Source organism: Halictus rubicundus, chromosome 13 (genome assembly GCF_050948215.1).
Source record: "Halictus rubicundus isolate RS-2024b chromosome 13, iyHalRubi1_principal, whole genome shotgun sequence".
Lineage (NCBI taxonomy): Eukaryota > Metazoa > Arthropoda > Insecta > Hymenoptera > Halictidae > Halictus > Halictus rubicundus.
The window spans coordinates 6,010,480-6,035,861 of record NC_135161.1 but is presented as its reverse complement, the minus strand read 5'-3'; the positions used below and the strand labels follow the sequence as shown (position 1 = coordinate 6,035,861).

General features: G+C 42.6%; 1 protein-coding gene across 1 annotated transcript in view; it reads left to right on the top strand.

Annotated features, from left to right (window-relative positions):
• Positions 1–25,382, top strand: part of Cow (Proteoglycan Cow) — a 286,815-nt gene that overhangs the window by 187,866 nt on the left and 73,567 nt on the right. The window contains exons 3-4 of the mRNA XM_076799378.1: positions 12,323–12,425; positions 17,683–17,814. Coding sequence (XP_076655493.1) covers positions 12,323–12,425; positions 17,683–17,814 — 235 coding nt within the window. The remainder of the gene's footprint in view (positions 1–12,322; positions 12,426–17,682; positions 17,815–25,382) is intronic.

The following is a 25,382-nucleotide window of genomic DNA, read 5'->3' as shown; positions in this document are numbered from 1 at the left end:
GAGAGAGAGAGAGAAAGAGGGAGAGGTGAGCGTGGGAGGATGGAAGGAAAATCGGATTTATCGATTTCCCGGCGCCACCAGCGACGGGAGGAAAATTTTCGAGCGGCGTGTGTCCGTGAGATGCATTCTAGAGCGAGGCGCCGCGCCGCGATGCTTCACGTCGCGAGATAGATATCCTATTTCGCGCGGAACCGGGACACGACACGCTTCTGAATCGGAAATGTTCCTGGCGCGGCTTCCCCGGCACCGACAGCCCCAGATATACGACACTCTTCTCCCTATTTATCCTCGTCTTATTATTTCTTCGTGTTTCCATCAGTCCCGGCCACCCTGCGACTCCTCTCCCCTCCCCTCCCCTCTAGTGATCTGTCCGCGATGCTTCCTTGTCTCTCCTGCGTCGGTCAAGTTCCGCGGGGTAACCGCGTGTCCCATCATTACCGGCAACGGACACCTATGATTTGTTCCGCGCAATCTCCAATTGCACTGCTCCACTTGTACTCGCTGACACCGCGAACGCATCGAGTGCACACTTACGTGGGAGTTTTGGAAAGAGAGGGAACGTAAGTTGTACGGTGTAGGGTAATTCCGGGAGAGACGCACCATACGGTGGGACGCACCAGTTTTTATTGTGGAAATACTGGACGATTCTCAACTGTTATCATTTATAACATTTTAACAATTAGCACTCGAACGGTGACTGTAAGGCGCCACTAGAAATTGCTGTGTCGTTATTCAAAATATTTTTATTACATTATTCAATTTGTTTGTATTTAATGAATCACTAAACATTTCATTATTGTACGAGTAAATTTGTGCGATTTTCGTATGTATAACGTGACAACAAGTATATAGAAGGGATATATTCTAGGTAGGAAGAAATGTTTAGTTTTGGAGTTAAAATAGCTTCGGGTGCAAAGGGTTAACATTTGTAAATAATCTTGAAACGAAGAACACGCGTGTTGTATTATTTACGTGTAACAGAAGTATGAACACCTGTTAGTGCTCGAAACTTCTGATGAAATATTTTCGTAAGTGGTCAGTACAAATGTTATTACCTTCTTATGGTATAGTTTTATTTATCAGTATCGCCTTAACACTAGGTTTACGCAGCACTAAAAGTGACTATTTTGCATTACTGTGTAGAAATAACAAGAACCTGCTATCCACATTTTTAGCAATATTTTTGCAATAATGTATACCCAAAGAAATAGATTTGCTAAATAATTTCTCATGTATGCATCGTTGGAATCTTAACAATTGTAAATTAAAAATATTAGAACCCGTAATTTTGACCAGTGTTAAATAGTGACAATGGTTCCTCTTTTAATATTGTCATCGTGTTTTGACAAAATTTTTTGTACTGGTTCTTGTTTTTGTATAGGTGCGTCTCTCCCTCAGTGTAGGAAGGGATTTAGGGAAGGGATTTTATTTTAATTTCTATGTGAGTGTACTAGGCAGTCGTTTTCATAAAAAATGAGGCACCTTTTGTTTTAAATAATTAAAAAGCGATAAATTAAACCTGAGACTTTTCCTTTGCCGCGCTAATTGTTAACATGTTACACTTTAATTCATTAATATTAACTAATTTATATTTATTGCTCTGTAATTAGGTAATTAAAAAGGCGATGTTCCATTTTTTACAAAAAACGATTGCCTAGTAGATTCTAATAATTATTGTACTGAATATATTCAGAAGATTATTATTCAACTCCATCTAAAGTAGATTGGATTTCTTTTTTAGAATGCCTGAAATGGCTCCGTGAAACATGTATATGTATTCTCCTTTGTGTAATACGTGGTATAGAAAAAAAAAGAATGCAAGTAGGGAGAAGATGATATAATATGAATTTTATTAACTTTATAATTCAAAAGGGTTAAAACAACATCCCCTATAATACATTTAAAATTTCTAACTTCGCTTTCATTAATTAAATTACTCCGATTTTGTAAGATTCTCTGGGAATGATACGTGGCAGTCAACATGTTAAGATATATTAATATAAATGTTTTATTCATTTCACGTTATATCTTCCTAAAGAGATTGCAATAAACAATTGAACTATGCCTGCCTATTTCTTCAGTTATACTAGATATATTAATATAAAAGTTTTACTCATTTCACGTTATATTTTCTTAAACAGATTGAAATAAACAGTTGAACTGTGCCTGCCTATTTTTTCAATTATTCTCAGTAAAATATTTATTAAACAGTAAACAAAATTTGGTTCGTGTCTCCCGGAATTACCCTATTTTAACGCTGCACTATACTTTGCTCGCCGAAACGTTGTCAACGAGATTAGGAACTGCGATCGGTAGGTAGCCAGCTATTCTATGTTAGCAATGTGGCACAAAGTTATTAGGGAAAAAATACTATCGCAGAAATCTACGGCCCGAAAGCACAATCCCCAGTGGTTTACAAGAATATAACTCGCACTCGCTGGGAAGCATCGCAGAATTCTACTCTGCGGGAATTGAGACTGGGATCAAATAGGATCAGCAGGGAAGTGGTAAGGCGGACATTAATATTTAACCATCGCGCGTTGCGGTGGCTGGCTGAAAATTCACTCGTTTTCTGTTTCTGGATACCGTGGAATCCTTTATTTCTTTCCCCTCCGCAGCAAACTACGTTCCCCTAACCCCTTGACGCACAGGGACGTCCCGAAACAGTGCTTCTTATGCTGTTCGTAATTACGTCTCGGATACTAGAATTGACACAGCATTCCATAAACGATTAACACTAAACCTAGAATGGTCAAAATGGTCGGTTCTCTATTTTACAATTACTGAAATTATAGAAACGTTTCCATAAGAAATTACTGAATTGGCTACAATAATTTGTACTTGTGATTTTTTTCCTATAGCAACGGGACTTCGGAGTATTAAACTTAAATGTACAAACGACAATAAATAATTTAACACTAAACCTAGTATGGTGAAAATGGTCGGTTCTCTATTTTACAATTACTGAAATTATAGAAACGTTTCCACAGGAAATTACTGAATTGGCTACAATAATTTGTAGTTGTAATATTTTCCCTGTAGCAACGGGACTTCGGAGTATTAAACTTAAATGTACAGACTACAATAAGTAATTTTTTGAGAATTTTCCCCCAAGGAAAATAGTCCTAATTTAAAGTTCTCCAACCTACGGTGGAGACGACCACCCCCCACCCCCGTGGGGGTGCTAGGGTTAAAGAAAATCAATTACTATTTCGTTCCAGTTTGTTACAATCGAAGTGGAAAATTTTGCATAAAGATACACCTTCCTCTCATTATTACTAGACTGCGAATCTTTATGCATTTATGGCTTACGAAAATTTTCAAAAAATGCTGTAATATAAATTCGATAAAATTTAGTACGATTTTTCTTCGTTTTGAATTTGCAGAGGCTGTTCCCATGAAAAATCTGCAAATCTTTATACATTTATGGCTTATGAAAATTTTCAAAAAATGCTATAATATAAATTCGATAAAATTTAGTACGATTTTTCTTTCTTTTGGATCTGCAGAGGCTGTTTCCGTGAAAAATAGGATTTTATTTCGTTCTATTTTCTAAAAATTTGTCCACAAAAATTGGAAATTGCATAAACATCCGCATTACCATTCATTAAGAAAATTTTCAAAAAATGCTGTAATATAAAATTCGATAAAATTTAGTACGATTTTTCTTTCTTTTGGATCTGCAGAGGCTGTTCACATGAAAAATAGGATTTTATTTCATTCTATTTTCTGAAAATTTGTCCACAAAAATTGAAAATTGCATAAACATCCGCATTACCATACATTACGAAAATTTTCAAAAAATGCTATAATATAAATTCGATAAAATTTAGTACGAGTTTTCTTTCTTTTGGATCTGCAGAGGCTGTTTCCGTGAAAAATAGGATTTTATTTCGTTCTATTTTCTGAAAATTTGTCCCCAAAAATTGGAAATTGCATAAACATCCGCATTACCATTCATTACGAAAATTTTCAAAAATGCTGTAACATAAAATTCGACAGAATTGAATTTAGTTAGAATTTGTTTTCGATCTGCAGAGACTGTTCCCATGAAAAATAGGATTTTATTTCGTTCCATTTTCTGAAAATTTGTCTACAAAAATTGTAAATCGCATAAATATCCGCAACCTAATTATCACCATAGAACGTGAATCGTAAACCGGACGCGGCGATAGAATCTCGACTTCTTGGATCGAACGCCGTTCGCCGGAGGCGCATGATCGTCCGGCGGTTATCGTCGATGTGTTATCATCGTCGGAAACCCGCGGACTATGTTCGCGTTATCCGGCATCTTCGGCATTAGCATCGTCGATCATTCAATCCGTGAAACGCGGCGGCACGAGGGAATCCACCCCCCTCCGGGGGGGAGGGGTGTATCTCAATTTCGCGACGAAATAGTGGCGAGAGAAGTCGCTCCCTCGACCATTTTGGACGCATTGTGCTTGCCGCCGCGCTGTAATTGTCAGTCGCGTAATATACGCTTCAATCGATATCCTATTGCCGTCCTATGGCCGAGGTCACCGTGCATAATCCACGGTAAGATAGACGGATAATTTACGAGGCTAATGGGCCCCGGCCTCTCTCGAACCTGCTACGCTCCTGAATTAATGCGCCGAGCTCGTTAATTCTTTAATCGATCAGCCTCTGTGCCAGCTAGCCGGGACCTCCTGCGATCGAAAACCCTTTCCTTCGGGCACGATCCTGTTCCCTAATCCTTCGAACGGGCTCCCTAAACCTGAACGAGACCGGACCGTCTCTCCTCGAAACGCTTTTCAAACTGTTTTACTATTTTTAGACGAGACGGCAATTTAGGTCAGAATTCGTTCCCTCGTTGCTCGGTTTTACTGTCTAACGCCGTTGAAGAGAACCCTGAAGAGACATTTTTAATTCCCTGCATGTTTCACGACTGTCCGAAGCGAAAACTAGCCACTGTCTAGACTCCTCGAAAAACGGTACAGTGATTTTTCTATATATGTCGCCAAGGTCTGGATGATAAATGTCGCGGAGTTATCCCCACTACCGCAGGGTATACCCTATACTGTGAGGGACCACAAAGCACGAGTATGTCGCCTGGAGAATAAACGACATCAAGACCCGCGTTGTTGACAAATATCGAGAATTCACTGTACAGTGTTTATTCTATATATGTCCGAGACGCCTGTTATGTCTCGTTGGTCCTTTGACCGTGGATCGTTAGAAAGCGCTAAAATACAGTGATTTCTCTATATGTCGTCAAGGCCTGGATGATAAATGTCGCGGAATTATCCCCACTACCACGGGGTATACCCTATACTGTGAGGGACCACAAAGCACGAGTATGTCGCCTGGAGAATAAACGACATCAAGACCCGCGTTGTTGACATATATCGAGAATTCACTGTACAGTGTTTACTCTATATATGTCCGAGACGCCTGTTATGTCTCGTTGGTCCTTTGACCGTGGATCGTTAGAAAGCGCTAAAATACAGTGATTTCTCTATATATGTCGTCAAGGCCTGGATGATAAATGTCGCGGAATTATCCCCACTACCACGGGGTATACCCTATACTGTGAGGGGCCACGAAGCACGAGAGGCATTGTACGCCGAAAAGTGTAAACATAACACGACTCGGGTATGTCGCCTGGACGATATATGACGCTGCCAAGACCCGTGTTTTGGTGACAAATATCGAGAATTCACTGTACAGTCTTTTCTCGATATATGTCCCAAATATCTAGCCGATGAAAGTCCCAGAACTATCCTCACTGCCGCAGGATATACCCCATGACGGACCATGAATCGAGGCCTCTAGAGCTTCGCTGTCCTTTTCTACGTGGATCAAAGAATAGTATCTCCTAGACGATATATGTCACTGGGTAGACTGGATTTACTCTATATATGTCCGAGATGCCTGTTATTTTTCGTTGGCCCTTTGACCGTGGATCGTTAGAAAGCGCTAAAATACAGTGATTTCTCTATACATGTCGCCAAGGCCTGGATGATAAACGTCGCGGGATTATCCCCACTACCGCGCGGTATGTCCCGCGAGTGACCACGAAGCATGAGAGGCATCGGACGCCGAGGAGTGCAAACATAACACGGCTCGGGTATTATGTCCCCTGGAGAATAAACGACATCAAGACCCGTGTTGTTGACATATATCGAGAATACACTGTACAGTGTTTATTCTATATATGTCCGAGACGCCTGTTATGTCTCGTTGGTCCTTTGATCGTGGATCGTTAGAAAGCGCTAAAATACAGTGATTTCTCTATATATGTCGTCAAGGCCAGGATGATAAATGTCGCGGAATTATCCCCACTACCACGGGGTATACCCTATACCGTGAGGGGCCACAAAGCACGAGAGACCTCGGACGCCGAGGAGTGTAAACATAACACAGTTCGGGTATTATGTCTCCTGGACGATATATGACGCTGGCAAGACCCGTGTTGTTGACATATATCGAGAATTCATTGCAGTCAGTTTACGGGATTCGGGTTAAATTCAACTGTGTTTGACGAGTATACTCGTTATGAAGAAATGGCAATATTTTGTGTCATGACGAGTGTACTCGTCAAAACAGCTATAATTCAAACAGCGGTTAATTTTTGCGTCGCAACTTAGGTACACATTTTTCAAAGAGGTCGCAACAGCTAACTGGTTAAAGGGTGAGGTGTTTCGAGCGGTAGAGAAATTGGACAACTTGTTGGTAACAATAACTCTTAGTTTAATTATATCGACTGTACAAAGACGTGGCTTAAGTGAGGACTAGCTGAGGACTGAAGACTCGCACGCAAAGATGGTTTTTAAGGGATGCGAAATTGGTAGTGGAGGTGGTAAAGAGTAGTGGGAGAAAATTGGGGGGTCATAAGCGGTCCAGACGCTGTCTTAAATTGTTAATGCTATGGCGCCGGAAAGTCGCAGAAAAAAATGGACGAGGTGGTTGAAGTGTTTGGAACTCGGTGTCAAATTCAAGGGACACTTTCGTGGGTCTCGCATTGCGTTGCGTCTCAACAAGAACTGTATCGCAAACCCGAACTGTTTGGTGTTGGGTCCCCTGGATCGGCGGTCGACGTATCCATTACGCGTCTAATTAAAAGTTCCATCGTTTGCGACGATTCGCAGGCTGGAATTAAAGGCGGCCTGGTACGCGCGAATTAAGGAGGGCCGAGAGTTTCCGGCCGAGCCGAATCAAATTGATAGACGCAGGATACTCTCTCTTTCTCTCTCCCTCTCTCGAGTCCAGATCCCAGGAAAACCGAGGGAAACGATGGGAAAATGTCTGCGGTTGTTGTCCGAGCGGAGTCCATCTCGGACCGTGACACAGTGGCTTAAGGGGGCCGGCAGTATGCATGGGTCAAAACCTTTTCAAACTATCGCTTCAATATTGCAATGAGCAATTTAGAAGTGGTCAATAGTGTTTCCTAAAAGTCCAATCTATGTCTGTATAGAGCCCAAATTGCGAATTTCTACCTCATCATGGAGTAATTTGTAATATTCGGCAGAAAATTCGAATTCTGAAGCAAGTGAGACGTCACAAGATGACTGCCGCTGAGAGATTCTCTTATTTTTGAGAGATTTAGTGTTCGTATCGAAAAAAAGGCTCTATACAGACGTAGCAAAGACATGTACAAACACGGTGGTATGCATTTTTAATTAATTACTTACTTATTTAAGACGTAAAATGTCTAGAAAAAAGGCATAGCGTAACATAGCGTGACAGTCAAGGCCAAATGCCTGCCGGCCCCCTTAACGTCCCAGCAGAGTGCAACTACCCTTCCGAAAATGGAAATCCGAAAATATACTTTTCGATTTCGACGAGGAGTTTACTATCGCAAGATGGATTCCCGTCCGTAGGTTGTTCCAATTAGCCCGCCTTTTTCCCCGGACAAGAAACGAGACAGTTGGGAAAGAGAAACGTAAAATTTCGAGGATCGCACGATCGCCCGAGCGTGCAGTTTCGATCTCCATCGGACCGGAAGCGAATCGTTGGAACTTTTCGGACGTCGGATCACTCGTTTTCCGGAAACTTTGCGTAGTCGGTTGCTGGCTGGAACGCGACGGAAGACAATAATGCGAGCCGACAGGTTTCCTCGGATCGCATCGGATCGAATCGGATCGAGTCGGATCCGTGCCGCACCGACGATTCCGGGAATCGTTCCGACAGCAACTCTGCTGCACAGAAGGTTCCACTTTTTAATTTTAGAACGTTAACCCTCCGTTCGATGCAAAAAATTGTCTTCCTATTTTCGCGTTATTTGCATTTTTCAAGTAGGGTATCTTTCGACATTTCGTCGTCGCGATTTAACAATCATTTCGACTACAATCACGAAGTACAGTGTTCTCTCGATATATGTCAACAACACGGGCCTTGCCAGCGACATATATCGTCCAGGAGACACAATTACTCTTTCATCCACGTGAACGTCGGACCCGTATTATGTTTACACTCCTCAACGTCCGAGACCTCTCGTAGTGGAGATAGTTCTGCGAATTTTATCAGCCAGGTATTTGCGACATATATCGAGAAAAGGCTGTACAATGTTTACTATATACAAGTTGTCCCGGTATATAGTAAATTTCTATAGGATTCTACATGAGGAAATAATTCGAAAATGCCGAATAAATTTTTTTGGTCTGAAGTTTGGTTTTCGAGGAAATCGACTTTCAAGATCCGTAAACTTTAGAAGTAGAATCAGTAGGCCATGATCAGACACGCCAAACGACTCCTGTGCGATAGCCCGCGAGTTCGCCGAATTTTCAAACTCGATTTTCTCGAATACGAGACGTCAAATGAAAAAATTCATTCCATGTTTTCGATTTATTTTCTCGTGTGGAATCACCCCCTCCACGGTTGTACTATCAATACCGGGACACCCTATATGTGTCCCAAATGCCTACCAGATAAAAGTCCCAGAACTACGTCCCACTACGTTGGGGTATACCTCGTGAGGGACCAGTCCTTTTTCTACGTTCGGCGTGGATCAAAGAATAGTATCTCCTGGACGATATATGTCCCCGGCTAGATTCGTGTTTTGGACATATATCGAGTAAACACTGTATATACAGTGAGGGTGAGGCACCTAAGACTTTCATCGAAAATATCTCCGTTGTTTTTTGTATACGAAAAAATGTTTCAGGAAGAAAATATTTGGTTCAGTGGGGCAATTATTGTGACGGAGAAGTTTTTTTCTCTAGGTCGTATGTTCCGATAGTTCAAGGTCATCGTCGCTTTTTTTTTAATGGAACGACGTATTTCGATTAGTGTAACATCACAGTCAATGAAAAGACAAATTCAACCATGTATAATACGTTGACCTTCAAATGACCTTCGAAGGAGTCATCCTTCAAAAATCATAACTTAACGTACGAAGACCATGTTCATGCCTACCGTACTCTACCATATACAGGGCGGTAAAAAGAAAGCATTCAATATTTATATGGTATATAGGATACACTGTGCTGAGTAAAAGAGCTTTAGTAAACATAGGTCGAAAGGTCAACCGTTTCCGAGATATGAATATTTTTGCTTGCTAACTTCGTGATTCATTTACTACTGGCCTTTTGATACAGGTTGTGAAAAAAAAACCATTCAATATTTCTACGGTATATAGAACACACTGTGCTGAGTAAAAAAGCCCCAGTAAACATAGGTCAAAAGGTCAACCGTTTCAGAGATATGAACATCATTGTTTGCTAGCATTATGATCAACTTACTTCCGTCGCATGCGATGCTTACTTCAGTGTTTGCTTACAGTGTTCCGTCAAGTGCCGACAGTAGATTTCTGATCCGGAATCAATCAGTTCCGTAGCGGAAAATCATGACACGTGGAGAATTTTCTACAAATATCAAAAAGCCAGTAGTAAATGAATCACGATGTTGGCAAACAAAAATGTCTATATCTCAGAAACGGTTCACCTTTCGACCTATGTTTACTAAAGCTTTTTTACTCAGTACAGTGTATCCTATATACCATATAATTATTGAATGCTTTTTTTCACACCCTGTATACTTGGGAACCCTCTTCGAGTTCTCCCTCTTCCCCCCCTCGAAGAAAGGATCGAGATTAAATTGCAGAGATTCGCGCTCGATCTCTTCCAACGAGGATCGGTAGAGCTTTCGGATCGAGTCGCTGGCATTGTGGTGCGGCGGTGGTGTCGTGTCTCAGATTAGTTTTGTTTGTCGCGAAAAGCCGTTGCGTTTGTGCAAACATTTTGACGGGGAGGCTGCAGAACGAGAGGTCGAGCGAGAGCGTTCGATTTCTCGGCAAAGAAAATGGAATGTCGGTGTTCCCGCCCGAGGCTGGCATCCTCGAGCCTCGCTTTGTGCTCTCTCTCTCTCTCGCTCTCTCTCTCTCTCTTTATGGGAGAGAGCGTTACTTCCGATTTCGAAGCAATAAGCTCGCAAGCTCCATTATGTGACCGTTTCCCCGGTGTACGGCGCGTCGGCAAACATTTCGCGACACGCTACAATCCACAATGCCGCCGCGAGCGCGATTCTTCAACGCCACGGCGAACCTCTGCTCTACAAACTGAAATTAATGTCCTCCCACGCCCTTATCCGTCGGCGACGAGCGACCGACGTTCGATCGGAAACGCGGCTCTGTCGGAAATCGAACGTTGCTCGAGCTCTTCGAGCTTCCAAGTACTCTCGAATGCGTCGTTCTTCCAAAAAATATCACGCGGAACCAGAAAATATTTTATCATCAATACTTGTTCTCCGTTGGTACCGCGTACGCGATCTAGTCACTCTTGGATGACAGTGCGTCGAGTCACACTACTTTCTAGTCCGATTCCCAGGCTGCGTATCGAAATATGAAATATAAATGAAATTACATGTTAACCGTTTGCACTCGAGTGGTGACTCTGAAGCGTCACTAGAAATTATTGTGGAATTATTTCAAAGATATTACAGAAAATATTACAAAATATTTGTTGCATTACAAAATTTGTATTTAATAGATTATTAAACATTTAAATATTATACATGGAAATCGGATCAGTTTCGTATGGATAAAATGATAATATTCTAAGACGGAAGAAAAATTTAGTTTTGGAATGAAAATAGCGTTGAGTGCAAAGGGTTAATTTTCGCATTTAGCAGTAGGCTTACAGGGCCTGGCAAAATGACGGGTTCTAGTGTTTTTAATTTAAAATTATTAAGATTCTAAGGATCCATACATGAGAAATCATTTAGCAAATTTATTTCTTATATATTGAAAAATGACGGTTTCTAGTATTTTTAATTGAAATTATTGAGATTCTAAGGATCCATACATGAGAAATTATTTAGCAAATTTATTTCTTATATATTGAAAAATGACGGGTTCTAATATGTTTAATGTAAAATTATTACGATTCTAAGGATGCATGAGAAATTATTTAGCAAACTTATATCTTATATACTCCTAAAAATGTGAGTAGCACGGTTCTTGTTATGTTTATAAAGTAATGCAAAATAGTCACTTTCAGTGCTCCGTAAACCCAGTGTTAAGAGTCGAAGTCTGATTATACGTTGACTCGTACCACTAGCATTCGACTTTAACTCGGTACACAATGCTAATTCTTGTTGGCTGACTTCACGTCGAGTCTCGCTACTTCCTACGTTCTGATTCACGGCATACGGAATTGAATTCAAAAATAGTACAGCATACATGAGAAATTATTTAGCAAATTTATTTCTAATATATTGAAAAATGACGGGTTCTAATATTTTCAATTTAAAATTATTACGATTCTAAGGATCCATACATGAGAAATTATTTAGCACATTTATTTCTTATATATTGCTAAAAATGTGGGTAGCACGATTCTTGTTATTTTCATAAAGTGATACAAAATAGTCACTAGTGTTAAGAGTCGAAGTCTGCTTATACGTTGACTCGTACCACTAGCATACGACTTTAACTCGGTACACAATGCTAATTCTTGTTGACTGACTTTACGTCGAGTCTAACGACTTCCTACGCTCTGATTCACGGCATACGGAATCAAATTAAAAAATAGTACAGCATACATGAGAAATTATTTAACAAATTTATTTCTTATATATTGCTAAAAATGTGGGTAGCACGATTCTTGTTACTTTCATAAAGTGATACAAAATAGTCACTAGTGTTAAGAGTCGAACTCTGATTATACGTTGACTCGTACCCCTAGCATACGACTTTAACTCTGTACACAATGCTAATTCTTGTTGGCTGACTTCGCGTCGAGTCTCGCTCCTTTCTACGCTCTGATCTACGGCATCCGGACTCAAATGAAAAAATGGTACAGCGTTTGTTCGCGGCATACCAGGTCCGTTTTAATTAACTCGGGGCATTTGTTTTTGTCTTCAGGTGAACTGTGCCGTCCGCTGAACTGCAAGAAGAAGGAGGTATGTCTGCTGGAGGACTCGTTCACGGCGGTGTGCGTGTCGAAGAAGGAGCTGCACAAATCAGGGTGAGCATCTCGATCGACGGGAGCGTTTCTAGATGATCTGGATCGATCTTTTCCGTTGGAAAACAAGGGGCGCCGCACACAGTAGGGTGTCGCGCACCGATCGTCGACGGGCCAGACGCATGATTAACGGCGATATTATCCGCGAAACGCTATTAAACCGGCGTGAACAGAGACGGGGGAGTCAGAGATCATTGATTTCCGAGCGTGCTTATTGCCAGTTAACCGTGATTGCAGCTTTCCACGTGGCGCGGGACGCGTTCACGCGCCCCTGGAATCTATCTTGAGCCGTCTGCGTGGGATATTGAACGGTCTTCGGCCCGAGAAATTAATGCGTTCCCGTCGACCCCGACGGCACAATTTCAATTCCGAACGCAGGACAATTTTTCCACGGACCTCTTCTTCCATCCCCTTCCGAAGTCTATCCGACCTGAAAACGTTTGATCAGCGCGCGCGCAGGCCGGCTGAAGTAGAAACAATTTTCCTCGATCCTTTGGCTGCCTCGACCGCGTAATTCCATTCCTGCGAGCACAAATCTCGAATCCGGACGCAGGAAAGACTTTTCCCCGACCGGTTCGCGGGTTTCTCCGTAGTCGATTAAGCCTGAAAATGTTCGACCCCGTGTCGCTGGAGTTGAAGTAGAAATAATTTTCTTCCCGCGGTCCCTTTGATTGCCTTCGTACGTGGAAACTTCGTATTTGAAATCTGAACTGAGTTTTCCTTGAACGAGTCCCGGCGACTCTGGAATCGATTCCTTCGAATTTGGAATAGTTCATCCACCGATGCAACGATCAACGGAGAAACGATTCTGTTTCGGCCCTCCGATTCCTGGAGACTCGAATCTGCTAATTCGATCAAATTTATTGAAGGGAAATCCGGTCTCTCTGGACCTGGAAATAACCGGACACCGGAAGCTCGTCGATCACGGTGCTCCGGGCACCGAGTATAGATCTCTGGATCAGCCGGGTCATAGATTAAAACGGCGAAAGTATTGAATCCGAGGGAAAACACGAGGTTTTCGCAGACACTCGACGCTCTCGACACGCCGGTTATCAGTTTCGCGATAATCCCGCAATCTTCCGGCGAATTGTAACTCGAATGAGAAATTTTTCTCTCTTTCCATATCTCTCTCTCTCTCTCTCTCTCTCTCTCTCTCTCTTCCTACCGTGCTCACGGATCGTAATTCCAGCCGCGAAACGCACGATAATCCCGGGTACCTTTGCTCAGCTGATATCCAGGCCAGAATTTCTCGCGAAATTATCGTTTCCCCCGGGATACGATGATCTCGATCGGTTTTAATCCTGATCCACGCGGCCACGCCCCTTTCCACTCGAAAGAATTTCACCGGAAACGCAGGATCACTGTAATCCTGCGAAACTCGAGCCGCAGACGCCTTCCATCGAACGTTCGTGCTCTCGTTTTCCTTGTAGAATGGAATTTGTCTGAGGAAAATGCCGATCCCCCTCGCTCAACGTTGCAGATCCAGTTGTACCACTTGCCAGTTTGATCGCGAGACTGTAAATTTCATTTTCACACAGCCCAAGATGCTTACACGTTCACCTCTACTACCAAGACGATTTTATCTCGGTTCGTACCACTTATCTCCGCAGCGAACAATTTTCTAAATGTTGATACACGTCGCGAATCCCTCTTGGGTGACAGTATATTGTGTCGCACTACTCGTTCTTTCAGTTCCAAAGCTGTAATTCGATTTTAAGGGTCGTAGTCTGAGTGTTCGTTGACTTGTACTACTGGGACAAGATGTTACATCGATTCGTACCACTTGCTTTCGCATAGAAAATTCTTGACAAAATTAATGCGCTTAATCCCTCTTGGATGACAGCCTATTAAGTTCCGCTACTTGTTTGTTCAATTCCAAAGCTGTAATTCGATTTTAAGAGTCGAAATTTGATTGTTTGTAGACTTGTACTACTGAGACACGATATCGTATTGATTCGTACCACATACTTTCGCATAGAAGATTTTTGAACAAATTATTGCGCGATGCTGATCCATTTTGGATGACGGTATGTTCGAGTCATAGTCTGAGTGTTCGTTAACTTGTACTACTGGGACAAGATATTATATCGATTCGTACCACTTGCTTTCGCATAAAAGATTCTTCAAAAAATGAATGGGCGATGCTAACTCTCCTGGATGAGAGTATATTGAGACGCACTACTTGTTTGGTGGATGGTGGTATATTAAGTTGCACTACTCGCTTGGATGGTGGCATGTTAAGTTGCACTACTTGCTCGTTCAATTCCAAAGATATAATTCGATTTTAAGAGTCGAAAACTGATTACTCGTTGACTTGCACTACTGGGACGCGATATTATATCGATTCGTATCACTTACTATCGTAAAGAAAATTCTTGAAAAAATTAATGGGCGATGCTAACTCCTCCTGGATGACAGTATATTGAGACGCACTACTTCTTTCTTCAATTCCAAAGCTGTAAGTCCGATTTTACGAGTCGTCGTCTCAGTGTTCGTTGACTTGTACTACTGGGACGGTATTATATCGATTCCTACTACTTAGTTTCGCATACAAGATTCTTGAAAAAATTGATACGCGATGCTAATCCCTCTTGGATGGTGGTATATTAAGTTGCACTACTTGCAAGTTCAATTCCAAAGTTGTAATTCGATTATAAGAGTCGTAAACTGAGTGTTCGTTGACATGTAATACTGGGACGATATTATATCGATTCCTACTACTTACTTTCACATAGAAGATACTTGAAAAAATTAATGCGCGTTGCTAATACCTCCTGGATGACAGTATATTGAGACGCACTACGTGTCCGTTTAATGCCAAAGCTGTAATTCGATTTTAAGAGTCGTAGTCTGAGTGTTCGATGACTGGTATTACTAGGATGATATTATATCGATTCGTGCTACTTGCTATCGCATCGAAAATTCTTGGAAAAATTTATGCGCGATGTTAATCCCTCTTGAATGGTGGTGTATTAAGTTGCATTACCTGTTTGTTCAGTTCCAAAGCTGTACATTCGATTTTAAGAGTCGTGTCTAGTTGCTCATTGACTTGTACTACTGGGACGATATTATATCGATTCGTGCTACTTGCTATCGCATCGAAAATTCTTGGAAAAATTTATGCGCGATGTTAATCCCTCTTGAACGGTGGTGTATTAAGTTGCATTACCTGTTCGTTCAGTTCCAAAGCTGTAGATTCGATTTTAAGAGTCGTCGTCTGGTTGCTCATTGACTTGTACTACTGGGACGCGACATTATATCGATTCGTGCCACTTACTTTCGCATAGAAAATTCTTGAAAAAATTAATGCTCAATCCTAATCCCTCTTTGATGACTGAACATACGTACGTAGTCTCGCTACATACTGATTCAATCGCAATGGAATAAATTTGATTTTAAAGGAACCAACGTCCGATCGCAGCGCGACTTGTTCCACTTGTTCTAGTTAAACGATCTCGGATCGGTTCATCCGCTACTTACCTTCGCAAAGAAACTTCCGGCGAAGCTCGCAGCAAACATATCCCCGACGTCGGACCGCACACAGGTTCATTCTCCTTGGTCCAGACACATTATACCCGCGCCCCCAGCTGGTTGAATCACAAAGCAGGAGACTTGGCAATTCGCGGATTACGTCTGACTACGCTCGGGGCCGTTCTACTTTGACGGGATCGTATCAGTTCGTGCTGCTTAACAGGCCCGCCGGCAGGCAGCGGTGAATTTCTTGTCTTGGAACGAGGTCGCATGGAATTCATAACGTAATTTGCCAACGTCCGACCACCACACGTGTGCAGGCTTCTTCTCTGTGCCGTTAACTCTGTGCCCGATACAGTTTACATCGGGAGACGCTTGTAATCTCGATCTAGTTCTCGTCTCCCCTCTAGTCCCGTCTCCGTTCGTTCCGCCCCCGAAGAAAATCGAATCTTCCTTTCCATCAGCCCGAAGATTGTCCGCTGGATCGAAGATCGATCGAGGAGAAAAAAAGAAGAAAAAATTGAAACTCGGAGCTTTAGGAGGAAACCGGATCCTCAGGTTGTAATCCCTGGCTGTAAACACTGTGCACCGTCGTGCAAACACGGTTCGAATTGTATAGTCCGACCGTTGCAAGCTGTTCCCACCGATTCCGGATAAACAGGGAGGGTCTCTCTCTCTCTCTCTCTCTCTCTCTCACTCTCTCTCCACCGAGATTGTCAATCTAAACTGACCGTGCGAGAGGTCGCACGGTTCAATTATTGATTTATTTCGCAGAATTTCGATGCTCCCTTGCGCAAAATTTCGCCGACGCCGCTTCTCCCCGCAATCGCTTTTAACTTATTCCATTTCCGGGGCAACGCGAGCTCCGGCGCGACGCGGCGCGTCTCGACGCGAGAGATCCGATGAAATTTTCAAATTTCGAGGTCTCGCGCTCCGCTGGGACAACGCGCGAGAGCCCTCCGCTTCTTCCACATCTTCTCGTCCTCCTCGACAGCTCGCTGTTATTCGCTAGCGAAATTGAACATTTTCACCTTACCGCGCGGCTCGGCGGAATTAATCGATTAAATTCACCTGTCGCCGGTCGGGGGAGAGAGAGAGAGATAATGAGAGGGGGCGAGAGAGAGAGAGAGAAAAGAGCGAGAGGGGCAGGGAGAGAAAAATAAAGAGGGGGAGGGAGGGAGAGAGAGATAAAGATAGAGCGAGAGAGAGATAAATAGAGAGGGTGGAGAGAGGGAGAGAGAGATAAGGAGAGAGGCAGGGAGAGATAAAGAGAGAGGGGGAGAGAGAGAGGGTGGGGAGAGCTAGAGAGAGAGAGATAAAGAGAGAGGGTGAGAGAGAGATAAAGAGGGAGAGACAGGGAGAGGGGGTTAAAGGGTGAGGGGGGAGGGAGAGGGAGACAAAGAGAGGGAGGGAGAGAGAGAACGAGAGATGGAGAGAGAGGGGGAGAGGGAGATAAAGAGAGAGGGTGCGAGAGAGAGATTTAAAGAGGAAGAGAGAGGGTGAGGAGAGATAGATAAAGAGAGAGGGTATGTGAGAGATGGAGAGAGAGAGGGAGAGAGGGTGGGAGAGGGACACAGAGAGAACGAGAGAGGGAGAGAGAACGAGAGAGGAGGGGGGAGAGAGAGAGCAGGAAAAGTGGAGAAAAAGTATTTCGCTTTTTATCGGGGAATATTACTTCGGAGGAAGTGTTCGAATGCTCCCGCATCCCGGAAAATATTCCGGGCAGATTGCCCGCGGAAAATTCGCCGCACAATTCGCCCGTCTCCACTCGTCGATTTTATTTTTCCAGGGACATTGTGATCCCGAAGTCACGGATGGCCCAACAGAGCCGACGAATGAGAACCGAAACTTCGGTCGACTCCGAGGACGACGACGCTTTCTTCGATTCGGAGGACGACGACGAGGATCAGGACGAGTCCAAGTAAGTGTCCCTTTCAGTCGCGAATCATAATATTGACGTTCGAACTGGCAAACAGGAAATAGAAAGCGGCAAAGATGTCGAATTATTCTTTTCGCTGGTATTACGCTGTCGAACTTTATTGGAACGACAATATGTGAATTGCTTGAGTTAGTCCTTCTATTTAATACGTGTGTCGTTAAGCTCTCTCGCAAGGGACATTACCCAAGTGTAACACGCCGATTTTTATGAAATTTATACGGGATATAGTGTGTTGAAAAATATTTGCCACATCTTTCTTTTTTAATCTGCAATAGTCCATATCTAGGGGGTGCAAGAAGCCTACCATGTTGGGGGTGAAAACCCTATTTTTGAAAATATCTCGGGAACTTAGGAAATTTATACGGGATATACTTAGTGGGTTGACAAATTTTTCCCACGTATTTTTTTTTAATCTGCAATAGTCCATATCTAGGGGGTGCAAAAAGCCTACCAAGTTAGGGTATTTTTTTTATTTGCACTGATTCGTATCTAGGGGGTGAATTTTCCTAAAAATTGTAATTATAAAAGAAGTATAGTCATAGAAAAAGATTTCAGAGCAAATTATTTGTTTAAAAAATATTTTAAAAATTAATCTATTTTTCTGATAATGCTACATTCCTTGACTGAAAACACACAAATTTAAGAAAATCGTGGTCCTGGACCCTCCACTTCCCACGATATTAGCAAAAATAGGATTTTCACCCCCAACTTGCAGGGCTATTTTCACCCCTTAGATATGGATCAGATAAGAAAAAATCCTCGTGAAATATTTTTCAACACGCTGTATCCCTCACAAATTTCATTAAAATCCGCGTGCCACACTTGGGTAATATCCCTTCGTTCAAACAGGTTCTAATCAGTCTACGCAATAAATATAAAATAAAGCTCGGCTACGAAATAAATCACAAGACAAGCGGTTAAACGAGGATGCTCGAATAAAAATATTTATTCAAGGGTAGATTAAACTAACAATCACGCGCAAGCTTTCCATAAACTGAAACTCGTCATTTTTCCGAAACAAAACCAGTATCAAAATAGATTTCTCGTCTGAAAAATTTCGGTGGATTTTTCCGAGGAATACGTAAAACCGAGAGGGAAGTTCCGGCGGTGTTGCTAATTTATAATCGGTGGAATAGCAGTCGCGGAAGTGGCAGAAATGGAAGCGAAAACCGTGTTCCAGAGCGACCTGCATATTCCCCGAGAAATCGGTGAGATATTTTTCACCGGGGACGCTTTATCGGAAGACGAATGGAGGATTATCATATTACTTCTCGTTTGTGAGCCGTGTGTAGTATCGGGAAAAACACCGTCTCGGAAATAACAGGGAAATATCGAAGCCGTCGAGCCACTGGGGAAAGTGGATCCAGTATGTTTTGTTTTTCACGAGACATTAACCTGGAATTATTGGTTTCGCCGTTCTCCGCGTGTCGAACGCCTCTCTCCCTCGGGAGATCGAATAAAAGCTCGGCTTTATGGGTCACGTTTCCACGGATGCGTGCCTCTTAAGTCACTGCGCGATCCATGGATCACGATCCGCGATCCAGTCGGACGGGAAAACCTCGAAATACCGCGCGATGGACGATCCAGAAAAACGATCCCGAACGATCGGAAATTCGGTCCTGGATCGATATTATTTTTAACCTGCTGTCGTGTTCCTTTAACAAATAGTCAAATGAAAAATTCGTGGAAGGAGTGGAATGTCCTGTGTGAAAATTATAAAATATCGTCGGAAAGGCTGAATAATTTGACGCAGGAGGCGGGGTTCTCGGAAACAATAAGGCGCCGGTACGAGGGATCTAAAAAATGAATTTCGAACTATCCCGGCGGGAGAAAAGGGTGGAGGGGGGGGGTTAACCTAAAGGGGGCGCGTTTACTTTAGCGCGACGGCGCCACTCCGTCAAACAGGAGTCGCTCGCTGGCAAGGATATAGGAAGCTGGGAGCTTCTGGTTGTCGGCTAGAGAAAATTCCACGGGGAAACCAGCTCAGACGGAAGACGAAGGGAGAGAGGGAGAGAGAGGGAGGGGGAGACGTTGCCGACGAAACATTTCTTCCTACTTAAATTTGCACGAGCGAGCAGAGCAAAGAGGGTTTTCCATCCGCTCGGCGCTGCTCGGCTCTTTCTCCTTCGCTTGTTTCCCTCTCCGGTTCCGCGAGCCGCGTGTCCTTTGAAAATTCTCCTGAATGTTGTCGCAAGGGCCCCCCGTCGAACGAGGAACACTCTAATTGCGGCCCTGTCGACGCCGAACCCCGAGGAGCCAACCATCGGTCACGATTCAAGATGGTTAACCACTACTGGTTTAGATCCTTATGCAAAATAAAAAAGCTGCATCAGAATTGTGAATCCTGGAAACCAAAATGGAGAGGTACTCATTTCGTTAACCCTTTGCCCTACAACATCGAGTCAGACTCGTGATGAAGAGTCTAATAAATATGTACGTTATTAATCTCCTTTAAACCGAAATGAAATTCTATTTTGTTGTAGTTGATATACAGGATGTTCGCGATAATTTGTACCAGCGTTTTTTTTTCGCGGAAGGTAAACATTATAAAAAAAACCGAAGAGAAGGTAGTTGTATATTTTACTCGAAATACGATAGCGTATTTCAATTTTTTGTATTTTTAATATTTTTCTACAAACAAGAGTGACCTTCGTTTTTTTTTAATGAAATGCTACGTGTTTGTTTACGTCAAATGAAAACGGACATTGAGACGAGTTCAACCATGTAGTACACTATGGTCTTCAGAGGCATGCAAGGGCAGAAATAAAAGAAATAGATATAACATTTTGTAGTATTTCATATAAACAAATATGTAGCATTCCATTTAAAAAAGTGAAGGTCACTTTTGTTTCTAGAAAAATATTAAAAATACAAAAAATTCAGATACGCTATCATATTGCTAGTAAATTATACTACAACTACCTCCTCTTCAGTTTTTTTCTAATGTTTACATTTTACGAAACAATAGCTGGTACAAACTAACGAGAACACCCTGTATATCCTTTGGAGGAAACATAAGCCTACAATAAATATAAACTTTTTCTCTATGAAATCCTGAACGAAGAAGAATTTCTAATTTCATTATAATCACCAAATCAATGGTAGTGCAAGTGGTTAAAACTTTTAGTAGGTCAAAAATACTACATTCTTCCTACATTCTCAAATTTTTTTAGTCTTTCTACTGTTTTAAATCGCTCAATTTTGTCCCAATTAATAAAATCCGTAGTCAATTACTGAGATATTCTCGAAAGCAAATAGAGAAGGTTTTCAAACACGAAAATACACACAGAGGTCTGACTATATGAGAGGCATACTCTACTTAAGCCAGATTATATTTGCTTCCACGATTGAGCAGTCTAATTTCTCATCGTCGAGGCTCAAGTTTTCGTTCTCTGGAGTCTAAACTATGTCTGTCGGCTGCGTGTAAATTCGTTCCACTTGCCACTCTTTTTTTCGGACAATTATCCCGAGTCGTTCTACTTTGCAGTTTAATCCGGGAGTCTGTTTGCCAAGGTCCACCGACTTCCACTGAATAGACCTAAAGAGGAGTCTGACCACATATGTGCATATTCTACTTGCGCGCGAGAATTTTCCTACTCTCGACGACGAGCTTCGTAATCGTTCTTTACCGCCGAGACTATTTCTGACTATGCATAGGTTCGTACTACTTGTTCTTTCTCTCGGGACAATTACCTCGGCTCGTTTAATCACAGGACACCGTTCGCAAATTTTACAGGCTCTTCAACCTCCGCTTCTAAAAGAACTCTATCGTGACCGGCAACGAACAAACGTAATTCAGCTCTCACGCACGTTTCAGGAGAGAACATAAAAGAAAAAAAAAACACGTCCATCGAGCGACTGAACTGTCGTAACACGGCGTTACGCTTGTTTCGCGCGGCTTCCGGTGGAAAAGCCGAACGTGAAATTTACGACTTCGCGTGCGGAAATGGAAAAACGAAAATTCGCCGTTCCGCGCGATAAAGAGGGAAATTTGTCCCGTTAACCTAAATTCCCGGGATTCATAGCCCGGTCCTCGCCGAGGTGTCCCCGGTATTCTTCGGGAATTTTCAAGATCCGCGAATCCTCCACGGAATTCCGTAGCGAGCGCGTTTGCTTTTCCTGTTTATCGGATTTAGGCGAACCACCGCTCCGGGGCGATTTTACAATTTTATCGCGACATTATTTCCGCCGGAATTGGATTGTTCGACGAACGGGGCGCCGCCGCGTGCTTTATTACGGTCTCTGTCCCCAAAGTTTCCACCAGAGAGAAAGAGAGTGAGAGAGAGAGAGAGAGAGAGCCTCTCGCCTCTCCTATCCGTGAGGCGAAATCTCGTTACTTCGACTCAAGATTGCCTTCAATAATTAAGATGACGGCGGGGCCGGGTCATCGATTAATTAATTACTTAGAGAAATGGAGTTTGAGGCGCGAGGATGCAATACGGTGGAACGGCTTCGTTTCTTATGCATAGATAACTAACTTCGCCGTTAATGAAACCTTTGTACCGACGAAATCTCCTCGCGTTTTACCCTGCGGCTGGCTCGAAGCGTCGATTGTGCGGATTGAAGGGCTCGGGACAACGATTTCGACGTGACTGTAAAAGAGGTGAATTTTTTCGATAGTTCGCTGCAACAAACGGTCATGTCATGAGACGTTTGTGACTGTTTGTTGCCGCGAACGAGATTCTCCGAAAAATTTATTGTTATTCCTACAGACACGTTCAGAGCAACAAACGGTTTGTTATTTGAACTTTTGATTTGTTGACTAAAAAACGTTAGAAAAGAATTCACGATTGTATTCATTTTATTGAACAGAATTTTATATTTAACCATTAGCACTCGAGTGGTGACTCTGAAGCACCACTAGAAATTGTTGTGGCATTATTTCAAAGAAATTACGAACAATATTACAAAATATTTGTTACATTACAAAATTTGTATTTAATAGACTACTAAACATTTAAATATTATATGTAGAAATCGGATCGGTTTCGTATGAATAAAATCAAAATATTGTGGGACGGAAGAAATATTTAGTTTTAGAATGCAAACAGCGCCGAGTGCAAAGGGTTAACATAATTTTATAACTAGAAATTCTTGTTTGCAAGAAGTTATATCTATTAATATCATCTTCACGGCCACGATTCAGTTTTCATCAGAAATCGTAGCGTACCGATGATAAGTGTTTTCTCGATATATGTCAACAACACGTCGGTCTTGCCAGCGACATATATGGTCCAGGAGATACTATTCTTTGATCGACGCTGAACGTCGTACCCGACCTTATGACGTTATGCTTACACTCCTCACTGTCCAAGGACTCTCGAGCTTAGGGGTATACTCCGCCAGTAGTGGGGATAATTCTGCGACTTTCATCAGCCAGGTATTCGCGACATATATCGAGAACAGACTGTATTTAGTAGTAATACTATTGAATGCATTTTATCGCAAAATGTAATATACTAATTATAGAAAAAAATTATATTATTTTATAACGGAAAAAAAAATAAACTTAACATTTTGTTCATCAACATCTTTTTCATATCGCGCTTAGGTTTATTATACCTGTCATGATGTGCTGATGGTATGTGCTTTGATACTAATTTTTTTTGTGAGGAATGCTCTCGGAAATATCGAACAACTGTGCATAGAACGTTGCATATCATATCATATCTTATCATATCACTGTGCATATTGCAACTTTGCATAGAATGATCTAAATTAATACGATCCAAAGTAGAGTCCTTCCGAGATTCTCGTCTGAAAGGAAACGGATCGAGCTACATTTCCAGCCCCGACACGGTTATTAAAAAGCCTGTTCAACGTCGGGGTGAGGGGGGGGGGGTGGCTGAGTAGTCGAAGCGTTAAAACTCGTGGCCCTATTCTACTTGAAAAATTCCGAGGATTTCGAGGTTTTCCTCGAAACGAGAGAGAGCACTTGTGTTCGAGCTGACAGACACGAGACCGAGAAGACGAGTGTTAAGCACGAAAATATTTCAACGATGAGAGAGAGAGAGAGAGAGAGAGAGAGAGAGAGGGTGTTTAAAGAAAATGCGGTTCGCTGGCGACGAACGGAGAGGGTAGAGTATATCAGTCTGCCTCGGGATCTCCAGTCGATAACCAGCGAGATAATGCGATGATGGACGAGCTCGCAGACTCCGGCGAGCATTTTGTCGCCGCGACGGTTTTTTTGCCAGCCGTTCGCGAAAAGTGGGAAACGCTTACACGTCTTTACTGCAGAGTAAGCTCCTTCTCTCTTTCTCTCTCGCTGCCTCCCTCTTCTCTCTCCTCTTTTTCCATCGTCGGTATTCTTAGCTCGTGTTCCAGGCTGCTCTTCGCGAGCGAGACCGCGTCGCTCCTCTTCATCGTCGCTGAATTGGCGGATCGTTGAAACAAACGGCATGTAAAATTGCACTCGGCATTCCAAACCCGCGCCAACCGACCCGGCGTCATTGATTTAAAAGGGGTCGCGAGACCGGTTATCCGACGTCGTTTTCTCCCTTTTCCCCTTTCTCCTACTCTCCTCTGTCAGTGCTTCTTTTTCCACCCTGTATCGATGCGCTCTCTCTCTCTCTCTCTCTCTCTCTCTCTCTCGATGTCCTTTCGAATCCAAAGTCGATAGAGCACGGACGATGCGGAAAGATTAGCGAACTCGACGGCAGAGACACCCGCTTTCGCATCGCAAACCTGTTTTCGTGGGCTCGTCCGACCATGCGCCGACTCGTTTCACTCGCGAAGAGCTGACACACGCGTTTGATCCATTGGAAATGCATTTCCGATATAAGAAAATTGTTTCTTCCTGTTAACCTGTAAAAAAGTATCGTCGGTATCGTCTACTCGATGATTGTCCAAAACACGGGTCTGGCCAAGGACAATTATCGGATAGGAGATACTATTCTTCCACTGCCGATCGTAGAAAAGGATAGCGAAGCTCGAGTGTAAACATAACTCGGGTCGGGTATATCAGTGCGAGACCACTACTAATCCAATAACCACTTCTCTATTTTTTGTGAGACTTTCACCAATATATTACTGGAATTTTTCGGATTAAAATAATACCAAATACGATACCATTCGGATCATATTTACACTGATTTTCCGTTAATATAATTGTAATGGAAAGTAACTTTCATCGCTCAGTACGCAAGTAAATATCATCGGAATTATTATTGGTTTCATTTTAATCAAAAAAATTCTACGAATATGTCCGTGCAAGTCTCATTAAAAAATTATTGAAAGATAAAGAATTTTTGTCATCGGATCAGTAGTGGTCTTGTATATGTCCCGGATTTGGGACATATAGACGAGTAGGGTCATTTACATTTCCAGCTTGCACTGTGTATTTCAAGTGCAACGTTCGACGAGAACCAAAGATTTCGTCTAAATGTCCCTCGCCAGAACCTCGCATGGGACTTATATCGAGAATTCACTGTACAGTGAATTTTCGATATCTGTCAAAAACACGAGTCTTGTCGTTTATCGTCCAGGAGCCATATTCGACCCCTCAGAGGGTATACTCCGCGGTAGTGGGGATAATTCCACGACGTTTATCA